Below are 20,004 nucleotides of genomic sequence, written 5' to 3' on the forward strand. Positions count from 1 at the left end.
AGTTTCATGAATTATAGCATCAAGATTAGGGTTAGTTGCTGGAAATTGATTAGAAGCTGGAAGTTGTTTAGATTCAATGAAGTGTTTACTTGGATTAGTGAGGTTCTGGGATCTTCCTGGCTAGGTATGCTTTGTTGATAGGCTTGTTTCCTTCATAAACAAGTAAAAATTTCCCCATTACCAAGTCTGTTTGGTCCTTGATGTTGATCAGTATTCCCTGATTCTTCCTCTTGCTTGGGTTTGTTAATATTAACTAAATTATAAAAATCAATAGCAGTCTCTCCCCCTTATGCCCTCAATTCAACAGTAGTCTCTCCACCTTTGTGTCACGGCCTGACCCGACAATACACCTTCTCCCAATCCCATGCGAGTAGGTGAGCTAAGAAGCACTAACCAGCGAGAAAAGCGAGCGAGAGAGAGAGCAGAAATAAGAACAGAGAGAGTAGGAAGAAGGAGAGAAAGAATCTAGAGAAGGGAACAATAAGAATTCTGATTTTCATTCATGCCTTCCTCTCGTTGAGGGGAGGCGGATATATGCTAACGCCTGGGGAAAGATTCCCTGCTATGTGGGGTCTATTCTCCTAACAAACTTGAGATTCTCGGCCCCCACTGCACATGGCCGAACCGTTTTTCCTTCTAGAAGTCATAACAGAAAGTAAGCTACCCTGCCTAATGGATTACAACAACAAATAGTAACTAACAGCAATAGAAATGAGCAGAAAAATTTAAATTTAGGCTCGGAAGGTTCTCCTCTTGACATCTTCCCCGCTTTAACAATTTTCTTGTCCTCAAGAAATGCTAAGGTGATTAGCTGCTCTTGGGAATTGTTTGAGGAGATCTGGTAGGTACTCCCAGGTGTGGTCTTTCGGGGGTCTTCCTTGCCACCTAACCAACACATGCATGAGTGGAGCGCCATGTTTGTAGATCACTCTTCGCTCCAGAATAACCTTGGGTTCCACTGCTTGCCCAGCCTCCACGGGAATTGTCGGTAGGACTGCATTGACAGGCTGCTCCCCTACCGCCTTCTTAAGAAGAGATACATGAAATACTGGGTGGATGAGCGACCCAGCGGGTAGCTGAAGTCGGTATGCTACCTTTCCCACCCTGGCCTCTATAGGAAACGACCCATAGTACTTAGGATTGAGCTTGGTCACCTTTTTCTGAGTGATGGACTTGAGGTGAGGATACTTTAGCCTCAAGTATACTTTGTTTCCCACTTCTCGCTCCTTTTTTTGTCCACGAACTGCTTCAGCTATTGTGTCACCTCTCTTCTCTTACGTAAGTAGTCATCCACCGAGGCTACCCTGGATTCGCCTTCTGCTGCAGGTAGAACCGACGGTTGGTACCCAAACAAGGCTTCAAATGGGGTCATCTTAATGGAGGAATGGTGGGAAGTATTGTACCACCATTGAGCCAAAGCTAGCCACTTGTGCCATTCCTTAGGTTGCATTAGGCAGATGCACCTCAAATAGGTCTCAAGACTTTGGTTCACCCTCTCGGTTTGGCCGTCCGTTTGAGGGTGATGGGCAGTGGACATGCTCAGCTTCGTTCCTATTAACCGCATAAGTTCCTGCCACATTATGCTGGTGAAAATCCGGTCTCGATCGGAGATTATGGTCTTGGGAGTCCCATGCAATTTAACCACCTTATCCAAGAAAGCTCTAGCCACTTCTCGAGCTGTGTATGGGTGGGTTAATCCAATGAAGTGCTCAAACTTGGTCAACCTATCCACCGCTACTAGGATGTTATCTTTACCTTCAGATCTTGGCAGTCCCTCCACAAAGTCCATTGATACGCTTGACCAAGCCTGATCGGGGATAGGCAAGAGCTGTAGTAGCCCTGGGTAGGCGTCTCTAATTTACATCTTTTACAAGTGTCACAGGCTTGCACCATCCCCTTAATCTCTGACTTCATTCTTGGCCAATAAAAGACTCGCCTCACCCTTAAATATGTGTTTTGTTCTCCCGAATGACCCCCCATGGGTGATTCATGTAAGGCCTGAAATATCTTCTCCTTTAGGTTTGCTTTATCCCCGATTACCACCCTTCCCTGATATCCCAGCATTCCCCTGTTTAAGGTATATCCCTTTCCCATGTCTGCCCCCAACGCTAGCCGCTCCAGTAAAGGCTTAAGCTTCTCGTCCCCATCATAACTGTCAATCACCTCGTGGTACCACTAGGGAATCACTTCGGTCATGGCTGTCGAGCTACCTTCTTCATGGCACCTTGAGAGTGTGTCAGCAACAATGTTTTCTTTCCCCTTTCGGTACTGAATAAGATAGTCCAACCCCATGAGCTTGGCCATCCCTTTCTTTTGCAGCTGCGTTTGAAGCCTTTGTTGTAACAAAAACTTAAAACTCTCATGGTCAGTCTTGATTATAAATCTTCCTCCCTCTAAGTAATGCCTCCATTTCTCAACAGCCATTAAAACTGCTAGGAACTTCTTTTCATAAATGCTGAGTCCCAAGTGTTTAGGACCTAGCACTTGGCTTAGGAACGTGAGAGGTCTTTCATCTTGTACCAAAATCGCACCAATTCCAATTCCATTAGCATCGGTCTCCAGAATGAAAGCCTTGTTGAAATCTGGCAGACCAAGGGCTGGCACCCTGCTCACGGCCATTTTCAGTTCCTCAAAAGCCTCCTCTGCCTCGGGTCCCCAGTTGAAACCTCCCTTCTTCAACAGTTCCGTTAGAGGCTTGCTAATTATCCTGTAGTTCTTTACAAACCGGCGATAATACCTGGTTAATCCCAAGAATCCTCTCAAAGCCCTTACTGAATTTGGCCTTGGCCAAGACACCATGGCCTCCACCTTTCGGGGGTCGGTGCTCACTTCTCCTTGGGATATAATATGTCCCAAGTACTCCACCTGCCCTTGTCCAAATGCACACTTGGACTTCTTAATAAACAACTGGTGAGATCGGAGGATATCAAGGGTGACTCTAAGGTGGAATAAGTGTAGTTCAAATGAGGGGCTATAAATGAGTATGTCATCAAAGAATACCAATATGAATTTTCGAAGATGGGGTTCAAAAATGGTGTTCATAAGGGATTGAAAAGTGGCTGGGGTGTTGGTGAGTCCAAAGGGCATCACCAAGAATTCAAAATGCCCATGATGAGTTCTAAAGGCTGTCTTGTGAATGTCCTCGGGCCTCATCCGGATTTGGTGGTAGCCCGAGCGCAAGTCTAGCTTAGAAAAGAATCGAGTATCGTGTAGCTCGTCCAAAAGGTCTTCTATCAAAGGAATAGGGAATTTATCTTTGATGGTTATAGCATTTAGTTGGCGATAGTCCACACAAAACCGCCATGTTCCATCTTTCTTTTTAACCAAAAGGACGGGAGAAGCAAAGGGACTTTGGCTTGGTCTAATGATGGCCTGTTTGAGCATTTCCTTCACCATTTTTTCAATTTCATTTTTCTGGAGTAGGGGGTAACGTTAGGCTCTAATGTTGATAGGCTCAGTGTGTGGTTTTAGGTTCATGGTGTGGTTATGAACTCGGGTAGGAGGGAGTGATTGGGGTTCAAGGAAGAGATCCTCATACTCAACCAACAATCTATTAAGGAGGTCTAAGTAACGTACCCGATCAGGCCCTCCCTAGAATGCACTCACCGTTAGGCACGTCTCTCCTTGCAGTGTTGGACTTGCCTGGACCTCCTCGGCTGCTATGATCGAAAAGAGTTGTGGTCAGCGCCCCCATTTTCCTTTGATCACCCTCTGCAGTCTCCTTCCCAACATTATCTTGCACATCCCCACCTCATTTCCTTCGGATAATGTCATTTTCCTTCCCTCTTTCTCAAAGGACACTTCCATCCTATTAAAATCAAAACTGATGGGGCTCACCCCTTTCATCCAATCTACCCCTAGGACCACCTCACAGCCCCCTAGCTGTAATAGCCTCAGGTCTGCTTCGAATTTTTCTCCTTGCATTTCCCAACAGAACCCGTTACAGGCTGATTTACTCGACACCCTTTGGCCGTTAGCTACCGTTACACTCAAAGGGGAAGTCCCTGTGAGTTGGCACTTCAGCCTCCCTGCGGTGTTCTCATCCAGGAAGCTATGAGTACTTCCGCTATCTATTAAAATCATGAGATCGTTATCTTTACAGCGTCCTCCCACCTTAATGATCTTGTTATTAGTCACTCCTTTTAGGCCGTGAATGGAAATCTCCCCATTGTCCTCTATTACATCCTCCTTGCTGTCTTCTTCTATCTCCTCTTCTTGGTTCTCCTCCTCGTCCCCTTTTAATAAAAGAATTTGCCTCTTGCAGGGCTGTCTTGGGTGGTACTTATCACCGCATCGAAAGCAAAGGCCAGCCAACCTCCTTTGCTCTCTTAATTGTTCCCCAGAAGGAACCGCGCTCGACCCGCCTACACCTTTGACCGCCTGGTTACCCCTTGCTGCATTGCAAGGGTAACTTCTTCCTCCAACAGGGTTAGCTCCGATATTTACTCCCCGTTGTTGCTGTCTCTGCTTCCTCATTAGTGCCTCCATCGACGTCTCCTGCAATCGGGCGCTTTCCGAGGCTTGCTCCACCGTCCTTGGCTTCATCATTTTGACCATTGGCCGTAGTTCCTCGTTCAAGCCACTCAGGAAGCTTGACACGAAATAAGCCTCAGATAAATGTGGGTTGTGGCCTATCATAAACGATTTTAACTCCTCAAACTTCTGCAAATAAGCCTCTACACTCCCTGTTTGTCTAAGCTTATTGAATTCTTCTATCGTGTCCGCCATGCTTCTCTCTCCGAATTGCTCACAAAGCTTTTCAGAGAACTTCTGCCATGTATAATCTTCCCTTAAACTCAGACATCCTTGAAACCAAGCATCCATCGCTTCATTAAAGTAGGCGGCGGCTAGCAACACCCTCTGTCCTCTGGGTATGTTATGCCAGCTGAACAATCTCTCACACTTCCTCAACCACCATCGAGGATTAGCTCATTCGAACACTGGTATCTCCATTCTGGGCATGGTGAATCCCAGAGGATGGCCGTGAGGCTGCTCAATCCTCTCTTTGACCACCACCCCTTTTAACTCTTCGTCATGCTCTACTTCAATCTCGGACGTACCTTCCCTCCTGTGTGTTCTATTTCTCGGTAAAAAAGGGTCGTCCCTCTCGCGTGGAGGAAAGTCAGGAGCTATCCTTACCGTATTCTGGCGTGTAAACATGAGCATAAACTGCTGCATGTCCTCCCGTAGCCTCGTCATAGATCCTTCCAGTCTCTGCTCCAGTCCTACCAACGACCCTTCCAGCTTGCAATCCATTGCTACTATTGCTTCATGGTTCCTTTCTCCTCGTATCTCCAGTTGGTCGATCCTTCCTTGAAATTCTGACACAGTTGAGCTAACCTGCTGCAACTGCGTTTCAAAATTTTTCATGCTAGTTCCTTCCGCCATTTTCTCAAGTTGCAGCCTTGGTCAAGAACCGATGCTTTGATACCAAGATTGTCATGGCCTGACCCGGCAATACACCTTCTCCCAATCCCACGCTAGTAGGTGAGCTAAGAAGCACTAACCAGTGAGAAAAGCGAGCGAGAGAGAGAGCAGAAATAAGAACAGAGAGAGTAGGAAGAAAGGAGAGAAAGAATCTAGAGAAGGGAACAATAAGAATTCTGATTTTCATTCATGCCTTCCTCTCGCTAAGGGGAGGCGGATATATGCTAACGCCTAGGGAAAGATTCCTTGCCATGTGGGGTCTATTCTCCTAACAAACTTGAGATTCTCGGCCCCCACTGCACATGGCCGAACCGTTTTTCCTTCTAGAAGTCATAACAGAAAGTAAGCTACCCCGCCTAATGGATTACAACAACAAATAGTAACTAACAGCGATAGAAATGAGCAAAAAAATTTAAATTCAAGCTTGGAAGGTTCTCTTCTTGACAAGCTGGAATATAGGTGCAACAATTAAAGTAAAAGAAATACAGTATAGTTATTCTAATTAACTCTTGGGTTGTGACAATTCCCTCTCCTTGAAAAGTTTCTCGTCCCCAAGAAACTTATTACGTTGAGCCGTTCATATTCATCCAATTCTAGCTTTCTCTATCAGTTTAATGCTTCTTTCCTTCTTTATCTTTCTAGACTTTTTCCTCTTTTCTTTTTTCTCAACCGTAACAACATCATGACTTGCTGCCACATCGTCTTCAACCATCTGTTCATCAATCAATGCAATAGACCAGCATTCGAATTTTTCAACTGGAGGAGGAACCAATACAACAGCTGGAATTTTGTTCCCTTCGGCAAAACCTACAACTTCTTCAGTTGCCTCCCTTAGTTTTTTTCCAGCTACAACCCGCACTGGGGGATGTCTGATACCTATTCTAACCCCAGCCAAGGATGATTCAACCTTCTTTGGATCTAAAGACAAAGGAGCAATATACTTAGGGCCTTCTTTAATTGCATGTGATCCATCACAATCTTGACTCGACCTAGGATAAATGTTGCAAGTATTCTCACTCTTAGCTTCCGATAGGTCCAGAATCGGAGGGAGAATTCCAGCTCCAATATCTGTTAAATTGCTGGTCCTTCAATCAGATTTTCCTGACCCAATGCTATTCCATTTCCCACAAAACTTCTGATCTGGAACACTACCAAATCCTTCCGCCCATGCACTAGCCACCCGGGGTAATGAGTTGGCTTTGGCTTCCTCTATCACTTCATCAATTACTTCCCTATTATTTCCTTGCAGCCTTTCAGTAGATGCATTGTGGGGTATTATTTTTTCTTCTAACTTCTCAATCACTGCAACTGAATCCCCTTCCTACCATCTTAACTTCTCATTCGATTGGTCCATTTTGAGAAATTCCTCCTTGTTAAAACTTCCGTGATAATCATCGAAGTATTCAATAGGAAAGTTGCAATGATACTTCTTGATAAGTATCATCGCAAACTCTTGCAGCTTCTCACGGAACATACGGCCAAATTCTTCGCACTCTTCATGAATCCCATTGCTTGTTCCTTTGTCCCTGTTGCTGCCAACTGCAAATGCAGCCTTCTTTGGCTGCCATTGAGGCTCCATTCCAGCTGTAAAGGAAGCTTTCTTCTGCTGCAATTGAAGGCTCATCTGCCCCATGTATGCACTGCCTCCCCTAGCTTCACGAGTTGGATACCCCACTGAAAATGCAGCACTGGTCTGCTGCAATTGAGGCTGCTCTCTTGCATGAAAATTAACCACTGCAAATGCAGCATCATTCGGCTGCAATTGAGACCCCATTTGTTTCATGTATGCCTTGCTTCCCTTAGTTGATTTTTCACAATCAACATACTTTGAAGACCAATGAGCTATATACATACTGCTCTTCTTTGCCTCTCCCATTCAAACAAAGTTAACCAAAATTCAAAGTCGAAACTACCCTTTGTATACCTTACCACTGTTGTTAGAATCTTACGATTCACAATTCGAATCGTACGATTCGACTCGATTCATATAGAAATCGAGTCGAATCTATAGAGTGAATATAAAATCTCTTAGAATCGTACTATTCACGATTCGAATCGTACGATTCGACTCGATTCATATAGAAATCGAGTCGAATTTATAGGGTGAATCAAAAATCCCTTAGAATCAACTATGAATCGGACGAATCGACCGTGAATCATATGAATAGCACGATTCGCCCGATTCATCCAATTCGTGTGACTTCATCTGCATGTGCACTTTAATCAAATATTTGTTCGATTTGGCTATCTTTGAAAACAAAGAAGATGATGAAAATGATGATGCTCTTGAACTTGAAGATAGAGATGATTGATAACTAGTGAAGATTATGGACAATGGAGCTTATTAGTAACCTTATAGTTGTAGGTTTTTTTTATTTTTTTTAATTTTTTTTTCTAGCTTGTTATTTTGAAAGTGGTTTGGTTTGGTGCAATTTGAATTTAAAGGCAACATGAATATACTTTTGTCTTTTGGTATAATTTTAAACTTAGCAAATATATTTAGAAGTTTATTTATCTATTTATATTTAAAAGAATTGATCATGGTGGGCACATTATTTATTTTCTATGGATATATATTATTTATAGTTGAAATTGAGAATGTGTACCGAATCTTACGATTCGATTCGATTCTCGATTCACGAATCATAAAATAAGAATTTCGATTCTCGATTTGAATCTCAATTTAACAACTATGTACCTTACTAGAAGTCTAGAATTCAATTGGAATCACCTCCTATTACGCCTGCAGAAATTCGGACAATGACTGTCAGCTTCACCACTGGAATCGGCTAGCTCGAATTTGCTTTTCCTTCCACGTTCGGCCTCAGCTTTCAGCCCAAGCTCAATCTTCGTAACCTTAGGAAAGTGATCGGTGAGTAGTTGTTGGAACTTCCAGTTCCATTGACTCATTGGACTTTAGAATTCGCTGCTCAATGAATTCACCGGAGTTGCCGAAAACACCGTCGGACCAGGTAGGCCAAGTTACCTTGAATCCTTCTCAACCTGGACCTTAACTATGGAAACTGATTTCCCTGCCTTACACTCAAGTCAAAATCGTAGCCAAAGAATACCTATTGCCCAATCACCGTCCAAGGCTCCTAGCCCAATTTACAATCGCTTCTGATTCCAAAATCACCAAAATTCACTACCAAATCAATCGCTACACCTACTTCTGAGTCTAAATCACAACACCCACTCCAGTCATGACCTCCTGGTCGTCCGCATCAACCTCCAATGGACTTGAGATTGCCTCAGGACGTTCGCACTCTTCATCCACTACAGTCACGAACGCCTATTGGTCCGCGTCACCTTCGACAGACTGTCGCCTCTGGGATCATCCGGGCTGCTTGCCTTTCTTGAGCGAATGCGATGCAACCATCGAAATTATGCGGAATTGAGAATTAGGTGGTTACAGTAGCTTACGACTTGGCTTCCAAGTCCGTTGAAGCTACGTTCCCTTCCACTTCGAGCAAGACTCGCTGAAATTCGTGGCCAAGCGTCAATGGTTGGCTTCGTCTTCAAGACTCAAACACACTTTCAGAATTCTCAAGCGGAGAGCCACTCCTCTGTCGGACTCACGGGAAGCTGAATCCGCTTAGCTTTGCTTCATCGTTCGGACAAGTCGGATCGGAATGACTGAAATGGTCTCCTCATTTGATCGATGCTAATCTGGCTTGCTGAAAATCACTCGAGGCTTTGCTTCGATCACGCCTTCCTTCTCGCTATCAACTCACGATCAAAGTGACTTCAATATTACTAGTGGAGTTCCCACCCAATCACTGACCACTGGTTGGAATTCACCTGAATTCTTGAATCGGTCTTGATTCCTTTCGAATGCTTGCACTCGCCTATCACACTGTAACTAAGGAAACTCGTTGGAGTCCTTGTATTCGCTGGAATCACTTAATAGAGAGAACTGCCGAGAAACGGTGGCTCTGATACCAATTTGTCATGAACCTAGGGTTCATAACAGGTTTAACAAGTAATTGGGGAGGGATTGAATTGAGGAAGAAATCATAATTGAAATAGAACTGGGAACAGAATGTTTGGAGAGGGAAATGAGGCAAAAATGGGGGAAGAAATCAGTAGAAAGGGTGAGAGTAATAGAGAGAAACGAGAGGGAGAATTAGAGAGAAATGTAGAGAGGAAAATTAGAGATTCAATATCAATTTTCAGTATGCCTTCTCCCATGTCTCTCAAATCCAACACTGTATCAATAGTATCAGCAGTATCAGTCCATTACATTGACACCTCTTCTTGTACTTTGGTACTAATATTCTTCCTTTGAAGAGGTGATTGGTTGGAGTGAAAATTATTGTCATCCTCTCTAAATGTGACATCCATACTTACGAAAAACTTCTGGGTAGGTGGATGATAGCACTTATACCCTTTCTGTGTAGCAGAATACCCAATGAATATACATTTGAGAGCTTGAGGGTCTAATTTGCTGATTGTAGGAGACTGGTTTCGGACATAGCAGGTGCAGCCAAACACCTTGGGAGGGATGGTATAGGAAGGGATTCCCATTAGGAGCTCCAAAGGTGTTTTGAAATTGAGAGTTGTGAGTGACATCCTATTGATTAAATAGGTAGCAGTAAGAACCGCATCGCCCCAATAAACTTTGGGAACATGCATAGCAAATAGCATTGACCTGGTGACCTCTAAGAGATGTATGTTTTTCCTTTATGCTACACCATTTTGAGCAGGGATATCAACACAACTGGTTTGATGTCCCAGGGATAGTCTTGGAAAGCAGCATCCTTATATTCTAAGCCATTATCACTTTTGAGGACTTGAATTTTTGCATTAAAATGTGTAGTTACCATCTTGTGACAAGACTTGAAACAACAAGAAACTTCACTTTTTTGTGTCATAAGATAAACCCAAGTTGTTCAAGTAAAGCAATCTATACAGGTAATGGATCACCTGTATCCAATGAGTGTTTTAACCCTACTAGATCCCCAAACATTTGAATGGACAATCATGAAAGTCTTAGTACTCCTTTTATTAATTGTAGGGTAAGTATTTCTTGTGTGTTTACCAAACTCACAAGTTTCACAAAATACACTGGCATGACTGCATTGTTTACTCAAACTAGGAAGAATCTTCCCTATCACTGAAAAAGAAGGATGACCTAATCTTTGATACCACTGCATTAGCTCATTCTCAGCTGAGGTCAGTTGGTAAACCTTTAGGGCTTGGTCTTCAGGCTGAGAGAATGATTTATTGTCCAGCAAGTACAAGCCATAAACCAGTCTACCAGAGCCAATCATTTTCCTCTGTGCTCGCCTCCTAGAAAACACAATGGGTAGGGAAAAAATTAATCTTACAGTTGAGGAATAGAATGCTATAACAGTACCTTGGGTAGGAGCACTACCAACTGTACTTGTTTGGGCATAGTGTGATGTAGAAGTGATGCTTGAGTCCATCCTAGTCATCTGCTGCTGTATGAAAACTAATTCTTCCCTTGAGAGACTAGTTTTTTCAAGTTCTAATTGTGGCTCCCCGTCAGTTTGGACAGTTTCTGATAGATGAACTTGATGACGTCCCTCCTACCTTTTTCCTTTCCCTTAGTAGGTCTGCCATATAGAGACCAGCAAGTCTCCTTTGTATGCTTAGGTTTTCCACAACCTAGGCATACAAAGATACATGAGACTGCCATAAATTGACTCATTTCCCATCTTCTAGAGATGAAGTCCACATAGCATTTATTGTACCTTTCGAATATGATAGGAAACTTTCCATAGTGCAACCCAATGTGACTTTCAGGATTATCAATGTATTGGCATAACTGTCTAACTGTGAAAGCTATCTAGTATTGTACAGTGCAAAAGATACATGAGACCGCCATAAATTGAGAGTATGTTTGGACCTGGAGTGCTTCATGCTAATGGAATGTATTGGAACATTCTTAATATAATTTGATGGAGATGCAATTCCATAATCTCTACTTTCCGTATCAGTGTCGAAGATAGCATATCACCCACATAAACATATGATACACTAGAATGCCTCTGGACTTGCTGTTCACAAGAGCATCAACACCAATGATTTCATAACCAGCCAGAAAATTGCACTCAAATCTTTAGAACTGCAATTCTTTTTGCTTCTTCTTACTCAGCCCTTCAAGGGATCAGGCTCTGATCCCTTTCTCTCTAGCCTTTATTGCTCTTCCACCCCCCACTGCTTAGTTCTAGCTTTGAGAAAGAAATCAACATAATCTTATTCAATAATAGAGCAAAGAGCAAGAAATTCTAGGTTCAAAAGTATGTATGCTGGCTGGTCATATAAAATCCAACACACATACCACAAGTACCATGGGGTTTCATCATTGGTTCGAATAAGATACACATGAGCATATATAGAGATGCAACATAAATGAAGGCAATAATGCTTTCCACCTCTTGCAAGAAGACCTGTCATTTCATAAAGAAAACTTGAACTCGTCAAGTTTCCTGGAATATCAAGAAACACTGATCAAGAATATCAGTCATCTTAGCCACCATGTAGTTGCTCGCATAAAATTTATTGGTTTCTGATTGTCCAACTACATAGAATGGTAATGCGTTTTACAAGTCCTTTGTATGCTTAACCTCCTTCAGATACTAACCTCCAGAACCAGTTAGAGAATCCAGAATATTGTGATAACCGAGATAGAATTTCTGGACTGTTTTAGTAGGTTTATTATTAATTTTTGCTTAGGTGCACCAGGACTTAAGGAAATCCTAATAGGGGTTCCATAAGAATTGAGAACATAGAATAGCTTCAGCAACTGCAGAAGAAATTACATCTTTGCTTCTAGTAGCGAGTTTTGTGCATCAATAACGAATAAATCCCAGGCCAAACAAACAAAGAATAGAAAGAGAAGTTTTAGGAATAGACTTATCTTCAAGTTGTTAGAAAACCAAAACAATATCTAGTATTGTTAGAGAAAACACCAGAGTTGTAGCTAGTGTCTAATCTCTTGCTAAGAGGTGTGATGACGCTTCTTGAGGATAGTTGGAGCCTCCTGTCACAATAGCTAGCTGTTAAGTAGAGATAACAGTGCATAGAATGTAAATAAATCGTTGAGCATAGCTGGGGAGAATGTCCCAGCATGCAAGATCGCATGAAGCGCACCCCAGCGCGTGCGATAGCCACTTGTAAGTGCACATGGCCACTTGTTCGTGCACATGGGCAAGGCCCAACGGCTTTTGGCGCCCAAACGAGCTTGATCAGTATATATATACTAATCAAGAGTGCCTTAAGAGGTATGTTGAATGAAATCAGGAAATCAGTTTCCTTCTTAATTCATTTCCCTCCTAAATTTCTCTCTTCTTTTCCCTCCAAATTCTCTCAAGTCTTCTCTCTCTTTCCCTCTCGCTATTCTCGATTTCGCTTGTCAGATCAAGAATTTGACAAATTGGTATCAGAGCAAGCTCTGGGCCAGATTGTTCGAAGATGATCGGATCAGTGGCGGATGGTACTAGGATGCGTCAGATGGAGATGCAACTTCAACAAGTAACAGCGACGGTATCCGAGATGCAAGGAAGAGTCGAAACAGTGGAAGAAAGGTTAGGATCGACGGTGGATAGGAAGCTGGAGGCTTTGGCCGATTGACTCAGGGGGGACATGCGCCTGCAAATCCGAGAGAAATTGCAAGAAGTTCGAGATCAAGGGAATTTGTTGCAAGACCAGCTACAACAATTTATGATGATGTTCGCAAATCAACCATAGGTAAGGATCTCCCCTGATTTTCCACCTAAAGAACGGACGGAACCAATCCTACAAGGAATTGGTATTCCACACCGACACGCAGGAATTGCTGAATCTGAAGAAGAGCCAACGATAGGTGATGAACTGGTAGCGGAAAGGAGGCGGGGATTTCCAGTACCTAAACTGGAACTTCCAACCTTCGAAGGTACCAAACCGCGATGGTGGTTGAGAAGGTGTGAGAAGTTGTTCGAGATCCACCAAGTCCCAGAGAATCAGAGGGTGGCCTTGGGAGTAGCATATCTTCATGACGAAGGAGATGTGTGGTTCCAAGGATGGTCCAGGGTAAGAGCGAACTATAATTGGGATGACTTCACCAAAGGCTTCAATGAAAGATTCGAGGAACGGGGTCGGCTGGATATAGTGCAAGAATTTAATTGTTTACGGCAGGAGGGTTCAGTGATGGACTATCAAGCGAAGTTTGAAGAACTCAAGTTCCTGATGCTCAATCGGAACCCCGGTCTCACTGAAGATTATTTTGTATCAAGCTTCATAGGAGGACTTAATGAGGAGCTACAGTCAGCGGTACAAGTACTTAGACCCAGGACGGTTCCTGAGGCAGCGAAGGGGGCTTACCTACAGGAAATGACGTTTGATGCGTTGTTGAGGAAACAAAAGGGACAGATTAGAGGAGTCGAAGGGGGAATGCTATATCAAGGTGGAAGACCACCTGGAAGAGAGGCAATGAGGACAAGTCCTAATGTCAGGTATCCCGCATTACCGGCACCCCCTCTAAATACACTGAGTAGAGACAAGCTGCTAGAGCAAAGGAGGATAGCAGGACTGTGATTTAGGTGTGGAGAAAAGTACACACCAGGGCATTTGTGTGTACATGTATGAAATCACAGTTACATGATAAAATATATTAATTTTCACCGCTTAGAATTACTATATAATTTAGTTCATACATCAAAAATACAAAACAGTCAATCTAAACCTCATTGTATGTGATTCCAAAAGAAAATGTGTTCAGTGAGATTTTTGGGAGTTGTGTAAAAAAAAAAAAAAAAAAAATCTAGGATTCTGGGTTTACTGTCATGCAATGTTGGTTATACCTTGAAACTGTACTGTCATTGCCACTACTTCTGTTGATATGGAAGTAGCTACCATCACTTGAAGCTTTGATGCTTTTTTTAGTTGTATGTATATTTCCTTGTATATGCTTGGAGTATATGAATTTCTCATTTTCTTTTCTTAGTTTCCAGCAACCAACAATATAATATATCCATACATAAAAATGTCAATTATTTGTAAATGATGCATTTCTTTGTGGGGTTTAGACATGAACAATTTGTCTAATTCAAGAACTGAACCAAATCTGAACAAAATTGGGTTGGTTCAACCATCCCATGATTGGTTTGGTTATGGGTTAGAAAACAGGACGGATCTGGTTCCATTCTGGGCCCAGAATGAACGAGAACCAAATTGACCCATGCACATTCTAGTCTGAACAATGTTTGTCCATCTAGGAAGGACAGTGAGTATGACTTTGTATGATATGATCACATTTTCTATTCTCCATAACAACTGGTTATCAAAGTGCTTCCTACAAACAGAGAAAACTGCATTATTATGCCTTATTCTTGAGCAAGTTCTTAGTTTCTTTTTAACAATACAATATTACATGATTTGTTACTAAAACAAAGCAGTATCTCATTGTTGCCTGTAGTGATGCTGACACAGTCATGGATGCTGTAGACTTTGTACTGCAAAACTTTGGAGAGATGAATAAACTCTGGGTTCGGATGCAGCCTCAGGTTTGTTGTAATATCTCTAAACTACTTGCTCTTGTGTTTTGACATGCATGGCTCCCTGGTAGTTACATGCCACCAAGGTAAAAAATGAATCATGAAGGCATGATTTTTGGCCATGCAGGTGTTTTAGTGCTTGTGATACATTCATTCTCTTTGGTGATGCTCAGTTGAGGCCTTCAATCGGGCTTTCTGGTCTGCAGGGACCGGGCTGGGTAAAGGAGAAACAAGACAAGGAAAGGAAGGAGCTTCGTGATCTTGTAATATCATTGTTGAAACTGGTTAATTTTCCTACGTAAGATGATTCTTGAAGTAACAGAAAGGTATCATTTTTCTCTCCCTTTGGATTTCCAGGTTGGGAAGAATTTGCATGTTCTCAGTCAGATAGAAGGTGTTGACCTCGAAATGTATAAAGATACTGTTCTGCCCAGAGTCCTGGAGCAGGTCATATTAAGATTTCACCTTACAGCTGTTCTAATTCATTGACCTGCAAAAATACATTGTGAAATATGCCATCCAACCATCTTGGTTTTCTGTGGAATGTTTGGACAGATTGTGAATTGTAAAGATGAACTTGCACAGTACTATTTGATGGACTGCATAATTCAGGTCTTTCCAGATGAGTACCACCTGCAGACACTTGAGGCACTGTTAGGTGCTTGTCCCCAACTTCAGGTAGGTAACATAATAATATAATTTAGAGTATATTTCTCAAGACATTTACTGTGCTTTTGCTTTTCTATTTTTTCGTTTGTTTTTTGGTGGTTGGTGTGTTCCCCTGCCCCCACCCCCAACCCTACCCCCTCTGCAGGTTGCAGAACCCAAATTATACTCATTGCCTCCTGACATCAGTGTCACATGATTCTCATTCTCTAGTGCTAGCAGAAGATGCTGCTAATTTTACAAAACTAAATGACAACCGTATAAGAAAATTTTCCGTGCTGACGTGAGTGAATTATTTCATTTATCATACATAATAGTTATATCTAGTGGACATGAACAATAGAAATCCATAAAAAGTTGTGACTCAGATTTATGGACACCTTGATGTCATGATTCCCTACAGAAGTCCTGTTACACATCATGTAAAGATTAAACACAGAAATTGATTGCCTGTCCTACTGACTAATGAAAGGTACCGTGCTAGGTTGGTAAGAACTTTACATTTTGATCCTCTTACTTTGAAATCCATGGATACTATTAAAGATTTAACTGTTGCTATAGATACTTATGTTTTTTCACGACAAGATTGTAAAGGAAACCATGCTAAGGCCCTTTTTCATCATCTTGATTCCCAGCCGAATGTTGACATCAAAACAGTGCTATCACAACTAATGGAGAGGCTGTCAAACTATGCAGCTTCAAGTCCCGAAGTGAGTTTTTTTTTTTTCTTTTGAAAGAAGGTAAAATTATATTAAATTAAGACATAACAGAGAAGACCATTAAAGCCTCTATCTTTACTTCTATTTCAGATGTTATTTGTTTACATGGTCTTGTTTGCAGGTCTTACCTGAATTTCTGCAAGTAGAAGCTTTTGCAAGATTAAGCAGTGCGATTGGGAAGGTAAATCCTGCTCTATAATGAATTAAACATCTTTCTGATTTGTGCATACCCGTTGTACGAGGCTCCCTGTCTAGCAAGGATCGGGAGAGGGACCATCTTTGTGCACAGCCTTCTCCTTGTTTTTTTTTTTTTTCCCCCACAAAGAGGCTGTTTCCACAATTCAAAATCATGACCTTCTAATCACAAACAAGCTTCTAACCTCTTTCTTATTCTTCCAGCAAAATCATTTTCTAGCCTAACGTGCATGTTGGATTGCTTTTAGAGGACTCGTAATTACAGATGGTGTGATGTTTGTATCTTCTTGTTTCTTCTATGAATGAATGTGCTCCCTATTTCTCTAGTTTATAGACTATTTGTCTGTTTTCCTGTTCATTATGACATTGGACGATGAAATTTGAATGATAATGTTTGAGTTCAATATTATATCTTAGAAATGTTGCATTTGTTTCATAAAGCTTGTTACTATAGTCACATACACTTTTATTGTTGTCTTTTAGGGAGGGTCCTAGTTTACTATAACATCTTTTGTCGATAACTTTTAGAAAGAGGTCGAACCAACTCAACCTCCTCTTTTGTTGACAACTTTTAGAAGTGATAAAGTTGGATATTTCATAAGATGATGAATAGGTGGCCAAACCTTTTCAGTAGTTTTGAAACCTCCCATCCTTATATATAGCTTTCTAGAGCTGGTGATCTAAGGTGACTCTTGTGAGTTGTGACTATGATAGCAAAAATATGACATCCCAAGGAATCATGAGGAAGTAATAAATCCTAAATCCCTTTTGTTTTGTTTCCATTATGCTAAACCTATATTCTATGTTGGCATAGCTTTGCATTGAAAAAAGTTCTAGGCTTTGAGATATGTCACACCCTAGGGTTGGGCTAGGGTTTAGAAAGGGATTTGAGAAGAATATGGAGAAGAGAGAGCAGAATTGGAGGGAAAGACAAAGTGGAAATAGGGAGAATTGAGGAAGAAGTCAGAAGAATCGAGAGAGAACAGAATTCAAATTCATTCATTCATTTAGTCATAAGCTGCTTAGTCTCTACTTGTTAGCCTATCTATAGGTTGTTGCATCCCTTTTAGTTGTAACAAACTGGAAGTACAATCCTGTAACAGCCTAAGGTACGACAAAGAAAATTTAGTGAGCTGATGGACAAAAATCGGATTGGTAGATAGGTATGGTACATGCAGAACATGTTTGATAGGAAGACAGGACTAAGGGTTACCTTGCCTTGCCCAGTTATAGGAATTGAAGTTCCATTGGCCACGGTGATTCTTTTGGAAGTTCCCAATGAATTATAGGTTTTAAATACATTTAGGTCATAAGACATATGGTCAGTAGCCCCTGAGTCTAGAATTCACAAATCATTCCTATTGTTTTGTGAGACAGTAAAAGAATCAGAGTGAAAACAAGTACTTGTTTGTGCTAGAGAGCAAGTCCCATCCCGAATAGTCCGCAGGAAACTCTTAAGCTTACTGATTTCATCTGCATTTAGTTTAGTTAGGTTAGATTCGGCAGCTGACTCTGCCTTTTCTGTGGGGGCTTCCTCTTGCTCCTTATTTGTGAGATAGGCTTGGTTTTTAGAGGATAAACTCCTAGAATCTCCCATCTTATTCAGAACTGCCTCCTTCCCATGCAGTTCAAAGCATGTTTTCTGAGTGTGCTTTGGCTTCTTACAATAGGTGCATCACAACCCTTCTTAGTTTTGTGATTTTGGGTGCAAGTCAGGCTTCCCTAGCTGAGATTTGAATCTAGTTCCTTCCCCTTTAATGATCATGGTCAATCCCTCAAAATTGGTTTCACTGAGTATAGCTATCCTTCTATACTCCTCACTCTGGATTATAGAAAAAACTTCATTGAGAGATGAAAGTTTTTCTCTTCCAAGAACTTGTACCCTTACCTGATCATACTCGGCATTGAGACCTACCAAGAATTCTACAATTCTGTCTCGTTCAAGTATGGTATTTAGGGTGGTTGCATCCTCACTGCACACTATCTTAATATCTTGGTAGTAGTGATTTAGTTCAAGCCAATATCCATTCATTTTGTTTTAGTAATTGGTTACTGTCAATGACCCTTGCTTAGCACTATTTATTTTTGTCTTAATCTCCAATATCACTGAGGCATCTTATACTTTAGAATAAGTACGTTTAATAGTAACAATATCCCAAATATCCTTTGCAGAAGACAAAAACATGTAATTTCTACTTATCTCAGGTTGCATAGAACTCCAAAACTAGGACATGATCATGGAATCCTCAATATCCCATGCTGTGAATGTGGGATCTGATGTCTTGGGGGCTGGTTCAGTTAAGTGGGCTATCTTCTCTCGACCTTTTAGTAATGTCCTCACAAGCTATGACCATTGAAGGTAGTTTCTACCATCTAAGCTGTAGGAATGATGCATTCCCAGTAGCTCATTGGTAGGAGGATTTCCTGTTGGTTGATTAAATGAGACAGCCTCTTGTTGCCATGAACGGGGTAGTCTCAGAGATTTCTGACATATTTGGAGGAACAATTGGTTGAACAAGTAGGATGAAAGGAACAATACGGTGCAATGAAGGCACATTGGGATTTAGATCAAAACAGGAAGATAACAAGAGTCAATCACTAAGGCTCTGATACCATGTGAGAATGGAATACTTTCATTCATTACTTACACACAACAATACAGCCCTAGTTATAAGGTTGAGGAATTACAACATAGAAAATATTACAGTAGTTAAAATTAGGAAAGATTATACAAAGTTTAGGAAAATATCCTAAACTGGAATTAAGAAAGTATCCTAAACTGATTTTAGAAATTTCTAAAAACAAGGGTTAGATCAGCTTCCAATCTTCTAATTGGTAATTAGTCAACCTTCCTTCTCCTTTCTTTTGTGTCTGGATATAATTTATGTTTTTTCTATTTCATGCTTGAATTCATTTATGTTGAAGGATGGCATGCATTAAGTTGGGGCATGCATGCTGGAGAAAAAAATGCCTAATAAAATAGGGTAAATGGTAAGAGAGCAAAAAAGAGGGAGAAAGCTTCTGATTAGTGTAAGGACTGTCTGCTTAATATTATACTGATCAAATTGAAAAGGAGATGATGTGGACAACTAAAGCTCCTTATAGATTATATAGCAATGTAATTATGCCCTGAGAATTTGAGAGTTTTATAACTTGCACTTATGGTTATGTATCCTAATGTTAAATTCGTCCACCTTTAGCAATTTTAAAAATTTGCATTTTTTTGGCAGGTTATAGAAGCACAGGTTGACATGCCTATTGTTGGTGCCATTACCTTGTATGTCTCCCTTCTTACATTTACTCTCCGTGTTCATCCTGATCGGCTTGATTATGTGGATCAAGTGCTGGTATGATTCTTCTCAAATTGAATGAATACATATTCAGATGGAATCTAGAATTTTGATCCTGTTGTAATTGGAAGTGCTTGAGGATGCAGTGGATACAAACGGTTGCAATTGTTATAATTGGAATTTTCCGTCTCATTTGCTTTTTTCTTC

The 20,004-nt window shown here is 41.3% G+C and overlaps 1 protein-coding gene across 4 annotated transcripts in view; it reads left to right on the forward strand.

Annotated features, from left to right (window-relative positions):
• Positions 1 to 20,004, forward strand: part of LOC127808797 (vacuolar protein sorting-associated protein 35B-like) — a 42,576-nt gene that overhangs the window by 8,512 nt on the left and 14,060 nt on the right. For 2 of the 4 annotated variants that reach the window (XM_052347422.1, XM_052347424.1), the window contains 7 exons: positions 14,849 to 14,936; positions 15,134 to 15,190; positions 15,285 to 15,374; positions 15,483 to 15,605; positions 16,229 to 16,303; positions 16,434 to 16,493; positions 19,738 to 19,854. In XM_052347422.1, the coding sequence (XP_052203382.1) occupies positions 14,849 to 14,936; positions 15,134 to 15,190; positions 15,285 to 15,374; positions 15,483 to 15,605; positions 16,229 to 16,303; positions 16,434 to 16,493; positions 19,738 to 19,854 (610 nt within the window). Of the gene's footprint in view, positions 1 to 14,848; positions 14,937 to 15,100; positions 15,191 to 15,284; positions 15,375 to 15,482; positions 15,606 to 16,228; positions 16,304 to 16,433; positions 16,494 to 19,737; positions 19,855 to 20,004 lie in introns of all 4 variants that reach the window. The other 2 variants (XM_052347421.1, XM_052347423.1) reach the window with 1 other exon arrangement.

Source organism: Diospyros lotus, chromosome 8 (assembly GCF_014633365.1).
Source record: "Diospyros lotus cultivar Yz01 chromosome 8, ASM1463336v1, whole genome shotgun sequence".
In the NCBI taxonomy this organism is placed as follows: domain Eukaryota; kingdom Viridiplantae; phylum Streptophyta; class Magnoliopsida; order Ericales; family Ebenaceae; genus Diospyros; species Diospyros lotus.